This window comes from Rhipicephalus sanguineus, chromosome 6 (assembly GCF_013339695.2).
Source record: "Rhipicephalus sanguineus isolate Rsan-2018 chromosome 6, BIME_Rsan_1.4, whole genome shotgun sequence".
Lineage (NCBI taxonomy): Eukaryota > Metazoa > Arthropoda > Arachnida > Ixodida > Ixodidae > Rhipicephalus > Rhipicephalus sanguineus.
This window is the reverse complement of record NC_051181.1, coordinates 29,478,672-29,498,065: the sequence shown is the minus strand read 5'-3', so window position 1 is coordinate 29,498,065 and position 19,394 is coordinate 29,478,672. Positions and strand designations below refer to the sequence as shown.

The following is a 19,394-nucleotide window of genomic DNA, read 5'->3' as shown; positions in this document are numbered from 1 at the left end:
AACGCACGCGACAGCGACGAGCGACCTGACGTAGACCGCCTTCGTGCAAGATGATGCTTGTATGGGCATACCCCATACACGTGACGGCTTTGGCGAGCGAACTCTATTGTTGCTGGGATGAGGCCGTCTACATGTAATTTGTAATCTTTGTTATAGAGACCGTTCGTCCTGTGTCGTTTGATCATATTTGATATGCTCAATAAAATGCCAAATTACCGGAAAACGATGTTTTCTTTTCGCAGCGAACCTTCAAAAAGCCGGGCCGGGCCGGTCCCGGGATTGTGTTTTCGTACGTCGGGTGGGGCCGGGCGGGCTCACAGCCCTTTGCCGTCGGGCTCGGGCGGGCCTTCGACAAAGTCAGCGGGCCCGGGCCGGGCTCGGGATCGGAAATACGGCCCCTGCACAGCTCTAGTTTGCACACCGAGCCCGTGCCCTCCCCCCCCCCCCTCCCGATTTTTTTTTTTTTGCTACAGAATACAGAGCATAAAATGACACTTGACCACATCTGCCTCCACTTCACATATAAAGGAGGTGCCCCCCCCCACCGAAAAAAGTTTCTGCCTACACCCCTGGCTGCAACTGTCCACCTTAAGCAAATTAGACAGTTGGGCAAATTGGTAGACCTTTATCGGTAAAACAGCCAGCACGCACGAAGAAGAAAATGAAAGAAACCGACCTCTGAATCTCTGAAGCAGTGATGCACTCTATAAAGATATGTAATCGCGGTTACTGACCTATCCCTGTTGTCACACCGTTTTGAACAACCAATTTCGCAGCTGAATTTTAGGACCATTACCGTGTTTAAGAGCGAAGCTTTATATGGCTGTGTTCTGGCTGACTGCGTTCGTACGCAAAAAACGCGTAGAAGAACAATTTGTGGCGCCCCTCGCCACCGCCGATGGCTCTTTCACAAGTGTCGCGATACTCGGCGGCGGCACTTCCCACCAATCGTAGTGCCCCTTTGTCTCGTGACGTAGTAATCGCGCTAGCGCTATTATCAGCAGTTGCCCTTTGGACACGTTATCGAACGGACCCGTGTCATTATAGCTCGGAGGGAGAAGAGCGAGAGTTTACGGGGAGCCACCATGCACAGAAGTGCTGGTGGGTGCGGAAACGACCGTCAAGCAGCTGCGGAAGAACGCGCAGCCACAGCGGCTGGCTTCCTTCTTCACAGTAGTGGAAGGGCTCTGAATTGTTGGTCGAACTTGTGGGATGATTATTTTCGTGGAGCATGGCGTAAAAAGCATAATCAGTGAGGTACTAATATGGCGGCCTTCTAAAGTAGAAACGCTCGTCTTTTGTGGCGCACAGAAAAAAGAATTTATCTTCCCAAATCGCAATTGTTCTGCACACGAATGTGTGCTGATTGGAACCGATATTTTCGCACTTCGGACTTGAACTGGAACGTAGCCGTTTTCGCAGTACCTTAACGAAAACCTAAACGAAACTTTTTGCCATTGAATGCCGTCGGTGCTGTGATCAATTACGGTTTAATCATGAGAGGTTACCCGCGATGGAGAATCCTTGCTATTGGAAAGATATGGAGGTAAACAGAAGAAATAAGCTGACAGGAAAGAATAAAGGAAGACAGAAAGGCGACGATAATTACGGCGGAAACTTCTGGTTTATGCGGCCGGGTCAGTCCGGAAGTGAGACGATGGGGCTACGTGAAGTCGAGGCCAAAGAACAGTTTCGCCTCTGGCCTCGAAGGTCCAAACACGTGTCATTGGCTTGAACACTAAGATCCCATTTTCAGTGCCCGCTGAAAAGATACGCACGCTTAAGCACGGAAAGGTCCAAGCCTCGCGTTGTTGGGTCCGTAATGTCGCAGACACCAAACGTCTGTCGAAGAAGCTTCCTGCTTTCTTGTGGCGAAAAGAAGGTTTGTCGAAGTTTTTATAAGCGTGCTTAGCCTCAACACGAGTGTATACTCGTGCTGCTGCTCTTCCTTTATTCGCCTCTGGGCTACTGCCACTGAAATGATGGCAACACGACGAACATCATCATCCTTCATTCCCATCGTCTACCTTCCAAAACACGGAAATACGAAATTTAGTCCTTCATTTTAAAAGACCGCTTCACTAACAATTCCGCGACATAAAAGCCAGTAAGATTTTTTTGTGTGTGATACGTTAATTCACTGCAAATCATTTACTTCTTCATTGATCTCCATGGGAAGGTAGATGCTACACATGTAGAGGGGAAAAGCCACACCTCATGCGCCGCTTGCGCGCGACGCACGAGGCTTGGACAAAGAAGAAAATGGGTAACAGTCTCCGCAAGGCCACGACGTCTGGCAGTGCAAACCTCACGAACCGGGAGCGGAAGTATGTGCGTCAAACTTGGCAGGCTTTCTGTCAAGCCAATCAAGACTACGGGGTGCTGATCTTCGTCGAGTTCTTCCAGCGGTACCCTTCGTATCTGCCGCTGTTCCCGCCTTTCGGAGACCTGCCGCTCAAGGATCTCGTCTGCAATCACAGGTGAGCACCAGACGACGACGTGCGGCAACGAGCCACAGAAAACAAATTTGAATACCGTAGGCACGAGCATTTGTTTGCATTTTGTGCAATAAAATGCCCACTATTCCTAACTGATATAAGCACGGTTGGGCGAAGATGTGAATGCCTCGCGTTTCGCCTGCCAAATTATCTGGGTCACCATGCCCACGGTGCGGTAGCGATTAATGTAATTGAAGTTTTCGGTTAGCGTAATGCTTGACGCTCCACTGCCGCGTGTTGAGCTGGCTAGCACTGTCACAGAGAACTGTAATACACGTACACATCTTCCGCGCAATAGTGCCTTGCAGGATAGCCGCCACCACCATTGCAACTTGTACAGTAGAACGATAGATATAAAAGATGCGTCTCGGCTTCCATTCGGCAACTGCCCTGCAATTTGACCAATTAACACAAAAGTCTTTGTCGCCGGGATCGACCAGTAATATTCCGTCAGAGAAGTGACGTCAATAAAAGCAAACGGTGGGTGTTCTCGAAGAAACTCAAATGGAGGAGCTAAGTTATCCGACCGGGCAATCGAACATCGAACACCCTATCACAGATGCTAAACGCGCTGAACACTACGCCACAAAGGCGAACAGGTTCCTTGCCGGGAACGAGGAATCTATATGATTCTATCTTTGACAGGGATGGCGGTGCAAGCGTCATGGCGTAGCGCGACGCGGCGCAGTACTACCACTGTGTTGAACCAGTGAGACACGTGAGCGGAAAGCACAACGTGTTCATGCGTTCGAGGCGCAAACTGCGAATTATGTATTTCACTTTCGTGACTGTGAGCACGACCTGCGCGCATGCCGGCAGCCAAACACCCCATGGAGTCGCACCAAAATGCTCGGCGTGGATGTGAACATCTGTGCTTCCACGTCGAAGGCTGTGCAGATTGTATTCTTTTTACGTCCAACACTGGTGGAACTACTTGTCTAGAAACTAATTTCACTTTCGGGACATGAACGATTACTGTGAAGGAGGGATCAACACTCAATGTTTTGTATTATTTCTGCCTTTGAAATGTAAAGCAGTCGTATCTCTGCACATTCCTTACCTTCATCGTCCATTTGCTTCACAAGGCTGTAATTCACACACACATACACAAAAATGCTCCACGCAGCATCTCCGTTTGGTGTTGTCTAAGTGATGCGTAAACGTAGAGTTTTATTTGAGAAAACTCTATTGCTTCGACCTTCCTTGGGATTAGCGCTAGCTGTTGGGCCAGTTCGTGCATTATGAACTTGAAAACGGGGTACCAGCGAAAACAGAAACACGTACACAAGAAGAAGGTGCTCCACATGGACGAACGCTGGACTTTCAGCTGTGCTTTATTGGAAATTGCATTGCCGCACAAGGCTTCTCACGCATGCGCATTGCCGTCGCTTCCCATGACACGTGACACTTCAAACTTATTTTTCCGCTAAGTAGGCATGCTCTTTCGACGTCAGAGACAAGGACGTATCGCTTACACAATTATCTTTATGATTGGCAATATGGAAAGGCAAAATATTCGCGGGACACTTTAGAAGCATTTCATATTGCGAATCATAAAGACAATTGTGTCAGCGATACGTCCTTGTCTCTGACGTCGAAAGAGCATGCCTACTTAGCGTAAAAAAATTAAGTTGAAGTGTCACCTGTCGTGGGAAGTGACGGCAATGCGCATGCGTGAGAAGCCTTGTGCGGCAATGCAATTTCCAAAAAAGCACAGTTGAAAGTCCAGCGTTAGTCCGTGTGTAACGCCTTCTTCTTGTGTACGTGATTCTGTTTTCGCTGGTACCCCGTTTTCAAGTTCCTTGGGATGTTGTTGTCGGGCAGTGTCAACGCGGCCTGGTTCATCATTTTTTCTAGAGTTGATCGCCTAGCGCGGACCAACAGAAATCACGCCTCGCTACAACCGGTGGCATGAACCTTTGGCAAAATCGAAATTTTTCGGAGGCGTACAATACCCCGTGTGGCCGTTACATCTTGTCCTGAAGAAGGCTTTTATTCCACCACCCGAAAATATTTATCAATGCCTTCATAGATAGTGTGCTTTCTTCCTTTTTTTGCCACCGCTACAACGCATCCATAGGGTACTGATATATTCGCGATCTGTACACCAGAGCACCAGAGCACACCTGTCTCGCACCCAGGCTGCTGGCGAGCCGAGCGGATACTCTCGCACCCAGACGCCGGGCTGACCGGGGCTGCCAAGGCGCGCGCGGGCTGCACCAAGTAAACAGGCCAAGCTGCAGTTCTGAGGCTTTAAAAAGCGAAAAAGTACCCGTTCACGCCGCTTCAGCGTATAAGAGCTCGTCTGGGCACTACTGCGTCGTCTTTGGATGCCAAAACAGGCAGCGCAACAAGAGGATATTAGCGTTGTCTGCGACGATTACGACGCGCCACGGAAATAGTGCCGGTGCGGTGTTTTCAGCTTCGCCGCAGTGGATAATTGTGATTCCAACAAAGAAAAACTAGGAGCCGAGTGAAAATGCGCGAGTAAGTACACTAACTGCGTGTATTCTGCAGTGTGATGCCCACCTATTTCATTTTGCGAACCTGATTTGCGTGACACGCAGCTGGGTTGATGGTAGGCGCGAGCTTTGTGTGGGGGTGCACTTCATACCTTTGAGCGTTTCCTTTGACGAAACTCTAGTGCAAGGTAGTGCTTTCAAGCACAAGCAATGATCATGCATTGCTACTTTCAACGTAGTATTAAGCTTTAGTGCTTTTGATGGCATCCACGCCTTCGATATTTCGTCTTCAAAAGGTAATAAATGACACAGTGCTCCTCAACAGATGGCCAGAATTTCGTGCTTTCATTTCAGTGTTTGATGTCCCCAAACGTATTTGGACACGATGCATCCAGCTGCACATAATACATATATTGGCACGCCAGTGTCCTTTACGTCGCAGGCGTAGCTAACCGGCTTAACTAAGAGTAACACAGTTTCGCTTGTAAAGCACCATCATTACAAGAGTAAAATCGCGCAGGTAGCTTCCAAAAGGGATCGCTGAACGATACTGCAGGTTATACTCTCCGATAGCATGCTTTTGTGAGCAAGACGCATTATTGTAAGAGCGCTTGTGAAACAAAAATTACGTTCCGCGAAACTACCCGTAAAGCGTACTCTAATTATTACGCGATGCATGCTGAAATGATGAGCTTTCACAAAACTTTGTGTACAGATTCTTATATGGGGCAACAAAACATCGTTTCACTCTTTCGCGAGCTGCACTGCAATTACGATTCACGCGTACTACAGCGAGAATGCTTTTTTACAAATGTAACAGCGTACATATCTCACGAGGTTGCTTCCGCAGCCCACTCACCACGTACTGTATACATTGTGGATTTGCACGAGCAAGATGTTCTTGATGTTCCAATAAGATCAGCGAAAATGTCCAGGCTAGAAAAGACGCGAAACGCGCTCTCCGACGGGCTGAGTTTCGGGAGTTTCACGTTTGCTCTGTGTAGCGTTTGCTGGTGTGGCAGCCCGCGCATGTCGTTTCGTCGCGTGTGCGATAGATGGCGCGACGCGCGATGCCAATATGGCGATGCGCATGGAATTCGCTGTGTTCTGGTCTATAAGCGCTGTTTGTACCACTGTGCCCTAGCGTGATGTCCTCGGTTCGAAAGCCACCGTCGCCAAGGAGATGTATTTTGTTTTGTACATTTATTTCTTAGTGGCGATTATTCTCACATGACATAGGGACGGGCAGACGGACAGACGCAGTTCTTTCGTCAGCATAGGAATGCTCACGTACTTAATAAATCAAAGAAAGTGACGCACTAAAAGACCTGCTTAAGGATACGTCAACTTCACAGGCTAAAGTTGAGGAATACGCGCTGTAGGCTAGTTGGTGCATTGTTTCATAGAAACATAGCGCATTTGCTGTCTGTCTCCTCCTTGTGTGCTGTCCAACTTGTGCATTGTTTTTCTTTGGACAAAATCATCGGTTGAAGGAGAGTTTAACTGCTTGTTTTGTACAAATAAAGATAAAAAAACGTAATCATCTACACAATTGTACTAGCTCGTCGATGCAAATATATATATATATATATATATATATATATATATATATATATATATATATCCATTTCAATGGTCATTGTGTCCTTCCCGTTGCACACAGCGCCACGCAGCGGCGTCATTTCACTACAGAAACTAACGCAATACACGATACCCCCTTTTAATGACAACAGTTCGCACGATATCGCATTTTTTATTCGTGCTGTCAAAGCATCTTTTTTTTCACTGCCACTTTCAACACGCTATACAAAAACTTCGAAAAAAACATTTTTTGTCCCATAGCCTGGCTAGTCTCGGGACCAATGGTTATACAGAGCGCATAACTCAGCAAACGGTACCAACAGTGACAAACGGAACAGGTAAAAATACACATGCTAGATTACACAATGCACTTTTAGAGACAAAGAAAAACGCGTAGATTATTTACTAACCTACACCACTATCAGCTAACATAAAACGCTTCATGGCCGCAGAAAAGTTGTGTGCTGCTTTCACATCGGCCGGTATAACATTCCAAATAAGAGCGCCATGAAATTCTATTAGCCGCCGACCATAGACATTTTTAGCAACCGGTAAATTGAAGCAATTGTTCGTCGCAGCTGTTGTGCTGAGCGCCGGTAACTGAAAAGTGCTTAGTGGTGGACAGTCGTCATGTTTTGCTATTCTGTGTATTATATCCGCACTGCTTATTACGTGAACAGAGTCCAACGGAAGTACGCGCATGTGTTGGAACAGCGGTTTACTGGTATCCGTCTTATTTTAAAATGTAATAATTCTTATTTCCCTCTTTTGTAAACGGCTGAGAGGTTACAATTATGTTTCGCATGTGCTTTCCCACGATGCTAGGCAGTAGCTCAGATGGCTATGCACAAGTGCGAAATATAGGGGACGCAAAGGGGCTGCGCGGAAACACACTCGGTCTCTTAGCTATGAGTGGTAGCCATGCGCTAACTTCGAGCATGTCTTATCTATATCAGACTTCCAGTTCACATCTAAGTCAAACATAACACCCAAATATTTAAATGTGGTTACTCGCTGCAACAGTGCCGACTCTAAATATAAATAAATCTACCAAAGTCGGGCTGTATTTCATGGAGCGCAAGGCCATGTATTTAGTTTAGTCTGTATTAATATTTAGGGGATTTCGTTTAAACCATAAATTAACTCTGTGTAGCTGCTCATTGATTTCGGCTTTGATATGGTTTAAGCGGTCTCCAACAAAAATTTGTGCCGTGTCGTACGCATACATTACAGCTTCCGAGTGCAATAACACAGAGGGATGGTGATTACCATAGAGTGAAAAAAAAGAATACGTCCAGTAACAGAGCCTTGTGGTACTCCTGAGACCACTGACTCAGTCGAGGACACAATACCATCCTGCACTACTCGTTGCTGTCGGTCGGAAATGTGGCATTTAAGAAGTTCGTGAATTCTGCCTCTAAAGCCATAGTCGTGAAGCTTAGTTAATATGATGTTGTGGTTAACGGAATCGATTGGGGCTGCGGGTGCTTATTTGAAACGAAGGTGCGTACAGGTCAGCCCACTCGCAGGTTCCGGGCGCACGGTTACGCCGTGGGCCACCAGATTGCGGCTGTGATTGACACGCTTGAAGACCTGGACGTGATGACTGAGCTGGTACGCAAGACTGGAGTCAACCACGCGGCCAAACCAGGCTTGAAGCCCGAGCACTTCGAGCACCTACTGCACGTGATTCTGGAGACCATGCAGACGCGCTGTCCCGAACAATTCACGCAGGACGTCATCGCGGCGTGGATAAAGCTATTCGACGTACGTAAGCTATACATCGGACACGCTATATTCAGCAAACGTAGCTGTTCGTTTTGCCGCCTATAAACTCTGTGCTCATAGCAATACTAATGAGACATTCAAGTAAGGCGGACAAAAGCCCGCATATTATTACGCGATAGCGTTAAAGGGACACTAAAGGCAAATATTAAGTCGACGGTGATTGTTGAAATAGCGGTACAGAAACCTCGTAGTGCTGCTTTTGTGCCAAGGAAGTGCTTATTTTGAAATAAAATGACGTTTTTAGTGGTCCGCATCGCGTTAGCGCGCTTCAAATCTCCCGCCTGAAAATACGACTCTCATACGTCACTGCTGCCGTGCCCAACGTTGCCCGCTTTTACTGCGCGGCCGCCGACACTAGTAGCAGCCGAGCCGAAGTAGCGGGACCCACAGTAGCAACAACGGCGCTGCGGCAAAGACTTGCTCGGATGGGCGCATTCAAAGCCGTCACCAAGTTGCGGTTGGTCTCGTAATCCTCAGTACGAAAGTGCAGCGAGCACACACGCAGAGGTTTTGACTGTTTAGCACACTGGCGCAATGGCATGACACTAAGCCACTTCGAGCGTAAGGGTTCATTCCGCGGCACCCAGGGAAAGGACACACCGGTTTCTTTGCTGCAGCACTGGCGTTGTGCACCATTCGGGCATCCGGCAATATCACAAGCATGCGGCATTTTGTCGAACTTTCTGTCAGAGCAACTTTCACGAGCGCGCAAAACACGCACGGCAGTACGCGATCCCGAAACTACCACTGAGACGGGCGAGGCGCAGTTCGGCGAAAACGGAACCTTTGAACCACGCGCGCCGTTCCCCATGGCAACGCCACGGATGTTTTGTTTTCCATGAATCAAGCGGAAACGAACAAACAGCATTTTATTACGTCTTTTGATGCTCGGAATGTTCTTTTTCTACTGCTGCTAGTTTGATTACTAGTGATTTAATTGTAGGCCGACTTCCATACGTCATCGGGATCACTTCGAAAATGTCCCACTCGTGGCGCTCATCATGTGATACATTTAGCTTAATTTCTCGGTAAGTAGGGCACTGCTGTTGATAATATTGCCGTTTTAGAAGTTGTCATACATTGGGCTTTCACTCTGACATAAATTGTTATTTGCCTTTAGTGTCCCTTTAAAGAGCCCGTGTCGCAGAAGTTCCGGTGTCAGCGTCGGTGTCGTTGGTTGCGAGCGAAAAATCGAGATAGGCGCAAATAAATAAGAAGAATATCACAGCATATCCACGGAGTGAATGATGATGAGTGGGCGAAGCTGCGGAGGTTCATCGGTAAACCGTGAATATTCCATGAATTCTGCCCAGTACATCATCACCGACGTGAGATCGGGCGCGTTTATACTAAAGGTTCGATGAGTTATGACGACTTGCAGCGCACTTTAATTTTACATGTACGCTGTGAATTTTCATTGTTTAGAAAACCATTGCTTAGAAAACATCTGGCGTCTTTCGTTACGCAGCGGGCGTCTTTTCGTTTTGCTTGAGAAACATCTGGCGTTCTTTTGTTTTGCTTTTACAAAACATCTGGCGTCTTTTGTTGGTTTATTTCATCAATCAACGGCGTTTTGAACAAAATTTTTATTGTTTAATCACGCACAGGAGAAATCTCACCAGGCACTACCTTGGAGGTAAAGAATGGCTGCTAATGGGAATGAGAGACAGAAGAAGTCGGCTTTTAGCTAACGCTGCGAATTTTTTATTGTTCAACAACGCACAGGAAAAATCTCCCACCGGCACCACCTTGCAGGTCAAAGCGTAAGACTGGTTACATACTACGCTACGAGGGACGAACGGGTGCCGCTATAAGGAGCTTCGCCCCTAAAACTTTCGGTTCGTTAGCAAAAGAACCCAGGCCTTTTGCGTGGCAGTGAGGTTTTTACCACAGAACGATTTTAGTGCTTGAAACTGTTACGGAAAAACCGCTAGGCAACCGTTATGTAGTACGCGGAGTACCTTTCACACGTGTAATGTTGCGTTGCAGAAGGGTAGAATTGCAACCAACGTAACACAATCTGAATTTCGCAGCTATTGGGTGATTTAAAGGCCACCCATCATAAAGTGCTCAGACATAATTTATCATCTGACAACAGCATCAACAAAGTCTGCATCGGCGCGTATTGCCTTTCGGACGCGTAGTGGCTACTTCGCTGATTCACAATATATGAATTATGGCGTAGTGGACACTTCGCAACTGCACTTGCAGTAGACATGCATTCTAGGAGACTTTTAAACGGCCACTGTTACACGGCACAGTAGAGCTGTGCACTGAGAAGCGAAGGAGAAGATAATGCAAACGGGTCCCGATCACGCTATCGCGTTCTACTCTTGAAGGCGAAGTTCAAGAGCTCTGAAGTTTTTACAGCGAAAACTGTTATGAGATCACAACGACGACCGTTTTTGGTGCCGTAGTTTACCGTAACAGCTATCGCGGAAAATGATAAAAGAATTACCATGATCAAATGGGATTTGAACCCGGGCCCTCTGTGTGGCAGTCGAGTATTCTACCGCAGAGCCACACCGCTGCTTAAAACACCCTTTCAAAAAACACTATACAGGTGTGATTTCGGGCAAGGAATCACGTTAGCATATGTAATATAGCGCGGTAAAAAATTAAGATAACAACCAGGCGTCACACAATGATAATTGCGCAATGAATGTGTGGTGTAAAGCTTCCCACCCACGCCATCTGGCAATACGTCGGGAAACATGAGTGCTGTGTTGCGGGCTGGCAGTCCCGGCGCAGCGGCAGGTGAAGACCGGGTCGCGTTGGACGCCGGCCAGCCCGAACACGCGGTTTGGCGCGATGCGCCGAACGACAAGAAACGTCCGCACTCAAAGAGTACTCTCCACAAACTCTCTTATTTACACGTCGCCTGGGTAAAACAGGAATGCCAAAGCGGCGCCCCCAGTCATTCGTACAATGCAATACTGAACCGAAACCGAAACACAACATGAGCTTGTGCAGAGGGCACGGAGGAAGACAAGTTTCAGCGCAGTCGCATTTTCAGCGCAGCTTAAGAAACTAGGGTCTTTAAAATTGCGTATCTATGTATTTTCGATTAAAGGAACACACCACCTAATACTTACCTAATGATGTTGCGCCTCAGATATGCGTAATATTTACTTTTTGATCGACAACGTTCACAAGTAGGAACAACCGTACCAGTTCAAAATGGGTGGGCGGTAAGCAAGTGGTTCAACTTTGGCCGGGTGGCGGAATCGAGTGACGTGCCGACAAACAGAAAGACAGACCAAAATTTCTGCGTTTAAGTTCCCCAAGAAAGACTATCGTCTTTAATTCTTCATTGTCATCAGCCACAGCATCAACAAAGTACACATAATGCCGTACAGGTGTGTAGCGGGCACCTTGCTTCTCCGCAGTATGACGCATAATAGCATAGTGGGTGTTTCACTACTTCACAAAAATTATCTAAGGTGTAGCGGATACCCTGGAAGTGTACTTGTATTAGTTGCCCCAAGATAGTTTACAACGGGCCCTCAAAGGCCCCTCTTCCAGCTTTCGCTGTAACTGTGCGGCGGGTTCCGCGCAGGCCAAGCGTTTTTTTTATTTTATTGCGATAGCAATTGTAGAGACACTCTTGGCGGACTTTTGCCGTCGGCGTCGCCGTCATGTTTCGTATAAGTCCAAATTGATAGCATTGTCCCGCTTATCGTGTGTTCTCCGTGCGAGCAATAACGCGGGAACGCTGCGGGCGAACGCGGACGAACGATCTAGCCATCTTCGTCGAAGGAAGGCTCATGCTATAACACCATCACGCGCGGGAGGCCTGCCGTCGATGACTCCTCAAGTAAAGAGGAAACTGCCCGCGGGTGTTTTGTCGGGCGAAGAGGCATGAAGGGAATCTAGTGGGAGGGGGGGGGGGAGGAGGGGTAGCTGCGTTGGTCGAGCAACTACTAACTTTTATCAGAAGGGCGCGGCCCCGAACGCTATCTCGACAGACATCAGTGGATAGCTCGTATACCCTTATACGTGCTGTGTTTTCACGGTTTACTTCGCGTTGAGACGACAGAGAGCACGAAAACCGCTTCGCTAGCGGCCGTATTCCCTTACTGGTGCGTTTTGCAGAGTTACGCGAGGTTGGATCCAAAAGAGCTAGCTGCTAGTCCAACTTCATATAAAATTCCAGTTTGTCGCTTTTGCATTCATTGCTTCGCCCTTGCGGCGAAACTGCGATATTCTTTTTAGTGATTTTTTTTCAGAAGGCTACCAGTCTAATCGGCGGGCAGCCCTCTTGAATTATGTTCAGGGGCCATTACAAAAAAAAACACGGTTGATCCCTCCGTCATAAGAATCGCAATAACACGAAAGTAAAGTGTGCCCTTACAGAAGTAACTGAATGCTTACTGTACATTGATATACGAGAGTTTGCACAATGTATATTGATGTCTGGCAGCTAATGGCGCCGTTTAACGTGTATGGACCCACTTTGATGATTGGTGGTACATCTCCATCCCGACGACTAACGTCCATGTTAAATGATTAAACAAACCCTTGTGGTAGCTGTAGTAGTTAACGGTGAAAGCGTAATCAGAGAACGAGGTGTGATAGCCAGAAGAGCGTCGCATATTGGACGCAGAACTTGGTCGCCATCCCGCGGCATGTTAAAATGTGATTGAACACCACGGCCGGACTAGAGGGAAACGCAAAGCGCGTCATGCCGCCCCGGTAGCCCGGCCGCGATTTTAGGGGCGAAGCTCCTTAAGGCGGCACCCGTTCGTCCCTCGTAGTCGTCGTGGTCGTAGTAGTGAGTAACAAGTCTTACGCTTTGACCTCCAAAGTGGTGCCGGTGGGAGATTTCTCCTGTGCGTTGTTGAACAATAAAAAATTCGCAGCGTGCGCGTTAACTAAAAGCCGAATTCTTCTGTCTCTCATTCCCCATTAGCAGCCATTGGCATGTTCCAGTAGGAAACGTTAGTAGAAGTAGAAGTGTAAGTGTTAGCTAAAAGCCGACTTCTTCTGTCTGTCATTGCCATTAGCAGCCATTGTTTACCTCCAAGGTAGTGCCTGGTGAGATTTCTCCTGTGCGTGATTAAACAATAAAAATTTTGTTCAAAACGCCGTTGATTGATGAAATAAACCAACGAAAGACGCCAGATGTTTTGTAAAAGCAGAACGAAAGAACGCCAGATGTTTTTCTTAAAGTGTAGTAGTGGTAGTTGTATTTAGCCACCTCGCCCGATCGTCAACGGGCGAGGTGGACCGGCAACGGCGCGAGGACCCTGCCGTACGAGAGTTAAATCACACTAAAAGACATACTTTGCAGGCGATACACTCTAGTGAGCTTTCAACTCTTCGTCTTAGTGTACATGATAAAGAAATTATTTCTACGAAAAACGCAAGGCACACCTTGAGCAATATGTTTGGTTTTGGGACGCTAAATGGAACCATGAGGCGATGCGAAGCCGGAGCACTTGCACGATCGCGTTCCGTTGGCTTTCGTTGGGCATGCTACCGACCTCGCGTCGTGGAACGCGCGTCCTGTCTTCCCTCTAGCCTTGCCTTTAATTCGCACAGGGCGAGCGGGGAATGCGGTCGCTCTTGGCGCTCTTTCGCTCGGGAGCGGACTTCTTCCTTGCATTTCACCGATCACAAGTGATAATGAAGGGACCACGTAAACCAGCAGTACAATAAAAGTTTGATGTTTAATATATACACGATGTTTCACACTCTTTATATTATGTACTGGGCGCATTTCACGGAAGAGTTTCACGGTTTACAGATGATTCCCTCCGTAGCTTCGCCCCACTCATCATCATTCACCCCGTGGATATGCTGTGATTTTTTTCTCGGGGCGAGCGCGTGAGCATGAAACGCGCTGTTACAGCCAGGTGAGGCAGGCGCGCGTCGCAGAGCTATATTTGGTTTGTATTAGCGTGATGCTGAGCGAGGCCGACGCTTTTACGACGCTTTAGGGTGCCTTGATGCGCGTTTTGTCCGCTTTAGGGTGAGGACATCTGCGGCGTCTACTGCGGCGCGGCTGCCATACTTGAGCCCACGGCGTGTCACCGGCGTCTCACCTCTCTACGGCAGCTGCGCTGAGAGGCACGAGACGCGGGGCAAAAAATGGCGTCGTGGCGGCATCAGCCCCTTCAAAGAATGGCAACACCCTAAGGGGGGCGCACGCACCGAGGCACGCTACGACGCTTGGGCAAAGGTCGCCACCTCGCGGTGTGTTAAGGCATTGACAAAATTCAACTTCTATTGAAAACGCGCCGAATGGGACGGACGCGTAAACGCGTTGCAGGTGTTGGTCGTGGAGGCCACAGCAATGACGAATTACTTTACCTTACCACTCCCAGAGGTCAACACCACCCAGCCGACCGGGAGAGTCGTAGATATAAAAGGCGCGTTCGTAACGCCTCCAGAGTCTGTGACCGTGGCGCAGTACAACCGGTAATAAAGAAAAAAAAAGACCGTGGCGCAGTGGATAGCGTGCCGGCATCTGTTGTTGTGGACCGAGCGGTCGTGGGTTCGATGCCCGTTGACGGTACCTTTTTTTTCTTTGCCATCTGATTGTGTATATTTTTTCGACGTCATTTCCGTGACGGAAATACGTCACTGAAGTCTTGGTGGACCCCGGCATAAAACACTTTTGTGTTAAAAAAAGTTTAGATATTGTTCAGCATATCAATGCGCTATTTAGTGCACACACGTCGCTTGACAGCTTAGAGATTTCACAGATTTGTGACGTTGCGCAACAAGCGGGCGATTTTGTGGCCACCCAAAAATATCTGAGGAACGCCGCAGAACCAATGGCCAACAATGTGCTGTATTGAAAATAGTTTCTTGTGTTAAGAAGTTGTGCATAAGTGGTCATTACGCGATGGATCATTTTCGCGTCATTTGTTGCATCGAATTACGCGCAGGTGCTATGTGGATGACCTAGAAAATTTCGACTAATCATAAACAGCTAACGAGCGATGCGGAAGTAAATAATGCGGGGTAGTTTAACCTCACAATCGCCCAAATTAAAAAAGTCATAGTTTCGCCGCAAGGCCGAAGCAATGAATGCGATAGCAAGAAACTAATGCTATATGAAGTGACGCTCACCAATGGATACTCTCAGTTTGAACAGCGCTCCTGTTGCAAAGGCGGCCGAAGCAGCGAAGGAAACTAGCGTGCTTCAAGTGTCGAGCTGTGACACTTGATAGTTCGCGCTCAACTTCTGTTTGTTCGTTTAGCGGCGTCCCTTGAGCTCGAGTGGCTTTCGTACGCTCCGTAACATGAGCGCGGACATCACGGTGAAAGCGTGAAACATCCCTCTTCCCCTCAGCACAAGAAAACCGCGCGAGCAGACAGCGGAAGGGCAAGGTTCTCCTTGCGCAAGTATAAGAAGAAGCGAGCGAGCTCGCCGACGACTTTTAAATGCGTCTGTCGCGCTCCTAACGCCATCTCGCTAGTAATGAAGAAACGCTTATAAGCGCAGCCGTCTCTGAGTCCGTCCAGTGGTAAAGGGTGTGTATATAACGCTCGCCGTTAGCTACCTGAAGGATCTGCGTTTCGTGGCGTAGTGGTTAGCGCCCCTCGCTGCGGAGCAAGAGGTCCCTGGTTCGATTCCGCGCTTCGGAAGCATTTTTCTGAATTATTCTTCTTTGGGGCTCTTTTATATATATACATACTTATACATATACGGTGCATGACGGCGGCGACGGCGACGGCAAAATCCAGCCGAGACTGTCCATATAATTGCTATCGCAATAAAATAATTGTGGTACCGTTTTCCTTAGCGTATTTCCTTGGAGGTGCCGGAGGACTCTCCAAGCAATGTTGCAAATACAAAGACAATTAGTATGAGCTATGTATTGCGCTAATACTACAATTTTTTTAATTTCTAAGGAAAAGTTGTGGTTGACTAGTTTATAATGAGAGTAATATAATAACAGCTGTAATAACAATAACCACAAGCTCGAAACACTATTTCTACTAGGCGCATCAAGGCAAAATATTCGCAAGCCTGAATATGTGCAAGAAAAAGTAGTACTGATTACGGAAAAGAAAATGTACAGTCATTTGTAGCTACTCAATTATTAGTGAGCAGCTTTTAGACATTAGCGCAATTTCATTGAATGGTACAGATATGTACTACTGGGAAGGCCGCCATCGACATAATCGTGTTCATGCATAACGTTGTGTGGTTAATGTATAAAAAGTGTTGCTTGTAATACTATTACATGCATAACCCGCATATGTATGATTGTCCCAGTGTATGCTACGTAAAAGTGACTGGACTTATTCTATGCGATTAAACACCGCTAAGCAAATTCTATCTCTTAGAAAAAACATTACATCAAACTGTTAAACTGAGTGCGAATGAAGTCCTCTGCCTCTTTCTCGTATATATATATATATATATATATATATATATATATATATATATATATATATATATATATATATATATATATATATATATATATATACAGGGTGTCCCAGCTATCTTTAGCCAACGGTTTAAAACTACAATATTAGAGGCAGGCGAGTGAAATCACTTGCAAATTACTGACAGTCACCTTGCGCACTACAGACATTTTTTTTGTTTCGTAATTAACTAATTTGTTAATTAGGATTGTTTAATTAAATTGCTAAATATTGACTGTAGGCAATAAATGCGGCTTGCAAAGTTCGAGAGCGGCTTCAGAAGCCCCAATTCCAGTATTTGCGATAAAGCAAGTTTCATGTATACCATTTTTTCCAAGCTGCAAAGAAAGCCCGCGAAATACAAGAAAAAAACCACGTGACTAGCGCATTCGCCCGCCGCGAGAATGCTGCCCTCAGCCATGGTTCGAGCAAACGAAATCAGCTGCGGCCGCGACTCGGCGGCTCCGTTGCAGCGGTATTCGCACTGTCCGCGAACTGTAGGTGGCGCGCAAGTCGGCTCAAGATGGCTGCTCGAGGGATGATAGGCGCTCCGCTTTGCCCGGAGAGACCCTTGTAAACACAGCTCGTTGCGTGTTCTTCAGCGTGGTGCGACACGTTTTGCACGATGTGCGACAGTACATCATCTGTAGACTGGAGCCTTTTCCTCTCAGGTGTCCACAGCAGCTCGGAGTCTGCAGAGCACGTCTCCGTTAAATAGCAAAAATATGTGTTTCAATGAACAGTAAAAGTTACTGGCAGATACAGAGGGCCCCACTTTTCGTCTAAGACACTCTCTCGATCCTTTTTAAGTTCATAAAACTGCTTGGTGTTAAATGGACGCGTCATGTCACCTTAGATCGAAGCCTGCATAGATTGATTGTCTGCATTGCACAGGCCTCCGACGCGCGCAAAACCGTTGTCACGCGGGCACTTTTGATCACGGTCAGGGCCGATCTTGATTAGGCTCGGTCCGAATCAGGTGCTGCTACACGATCTCTTGATCCCGATCAGACGCAATCGAGATCACGACGATTGTTATTTTGGTGACGTCTACGCCGAACTCGACGTGGATCAGTTTGGACCAATCACGATTAAAAGATGCGATTCGGATCGGCATTGATCACAATCAAATGTGCCCGTGCAATACTGCTATTATAAATCGCTATGAATATTATTCGATCGTATCGATACAGCTTCATAAGATTACGACCGAGCGTAATCCCGATGGCCCTGGCCGCGATCAAAAGTACCCGTACAATGTCGGAGCTTATTGAAATATTTCACGGAATTCGCTTGTGTATCGAAGTCGGTATTGAATCTCTGTAAAAAAAATCACAGCATATCCACGGGGTGAATGATGATGAATGGGGCGAAGCTACGGAGGGAATCATCTGTAAACCGTGAAACTCTTCCGTGAAATGCGCCCAGTACATAATATAAAGAGTGTGAAGCATCGTGTATATATTAAACATCAAACTTTTATTGTACTGTTGGTTTACGTGGTCCCTTCATTATCACTTGTGATCGGTGAAATGCAAGGAAGAAGTCCGCTCCCGAGCGAAAGAGCGCCAAGAGCGACCGCATTCCCCGCTCGCCCTGTGCGAATTAAAGGCAAGGCTAGAGGGAAGACAGGACGCGCGTTCCACGACGCGAGGTCGGTAGCATGCCCAACGAAAGCCAACGGAACGCGATCGTGCAAGTGCTCCGGCTTCGCATCGCCTTATGGTTCCATTTAGCGTCCCAAAACCAAATATATTGCTCCAGGTGTGCCTTGCGTTTTTCGTAGAAATAATTTCTTTATCATGTACATTAAGACGAAAAGTTGAAAGCTCACTAGAGTGTATCGCCCGCAAAGTATGTCTTTTAGTGTGATTTACCTCTCGTACGGCAGGGTCCTCGCGCCGTTGCCGGTCCACCTCGCCCGTTGACGATCGGGCGAGGTGGCTACATACAACTACTACTACTACACTTTAAGAAAAACATCTGGCGTTCTTTCGTTCTGCTTTTACAAAACATCTGGCGTCTTTCGTTGGTTTAATTTATCAATCAACGGCGTTTTGAACAAAATTTTTATTGTTTAATCACGCACAGGAGAAATCTCACCAGGCACTACCTTGGAGGTAAACAATGGCTGCTAATGGCAATGACAGACAGAAGAAGTCGGCTTTTAGCTAACACTTACACTTCTACTTCTACTAACGTTTCCTACTGGAACATGCCAATGGCTGCTAATGGGGAATGAGAGACAGAAGAATTCGGCTTTTAGTTAACGCGCACGCTGCGAATTTTTTATTGTTCAACAACGCACAGGAGAAATCTCCCACCGGCACCACCTTGGAGGTCAAAGCGTAAGACTTGTTACGCACTACTACGATGACGACGACTACGAGGGACGAACGGGTGCCGCCTTAAGGAGCTTCGCCCCTAAAACAACTGCGAAGATCACACGAAAAGAAGCAACTTCGCGTCCACTAGGTTTGCTCGCTTGCTTGCTCGTTCCTTAAACTTCCCGCAGTTTGCAGCATTTTTTTGTTTACTGTCCATCGCGTCGCGTCACGCTAGCATGTATGGGCCCCAACGTTAATTAAAGCGAAAAGTGAAAGTGATTTCCACTTACCTGTATTGCTCCAGAAGAAATCACTGGGGATGAAATGTGCACTGCAGACCCGCATCGGCG

At 47.3% G+C, this 19,394-nt stretch overlaps 1 protein-coding gene across 1 annotated transcript; it reads left to right on the top strand.

Moving 5' to 3' along the window:
- Window positions 1-2,262: 2,262 nt before the first annotated feature.
- On the top strand, window positions 2,263-17,435 carry LOC119397155 (cytoglobin-2). The gene is made up of 3 exons (XM_037664594.1): window positions 2,263-2,480; window positions 8,071-8,312; window positions 17,389-17,435. The coding sequence occupies exons 1-3, from the start codon at window positions 2,263-2,265 to the stop codon at window positions 17,433-17,435; spliced, it is 507 nt and encodes a 168-aa protein (XP_037520522.1).
- The last annotated feature ends 1,959 nt before the right edge of the window (window positions 17,436-19,394 follow it).

What these genes read in the sequence shown, in the direction of transcription:
- LOC119397155 (XM_037664594.1), top strand. Translation starts at nt 2,263, where the DNA reads ATGGGTAACAGTCTCCGCAAGGCCACGACGTCTGGCAGTGCAAACCTC. An exon ending in GATCTCGTCTGCAATCACAG is followed by an intron (nt 2,481 to 8,070) that starts GTGAGCACCAGA and finishes GCCCACTCGCAG; the next exon opens with GTTCCGGGCGCACGGTTACG. An exon ending in GATAAAGCTATTCGACGTAC is followed by an intron (nt 8,313 to 17,388) that starts GTAAGCTATACA and finishes TTTTCCTCTCAG; the next exon opens with GTGTCCACAGCAGCTCGGAG.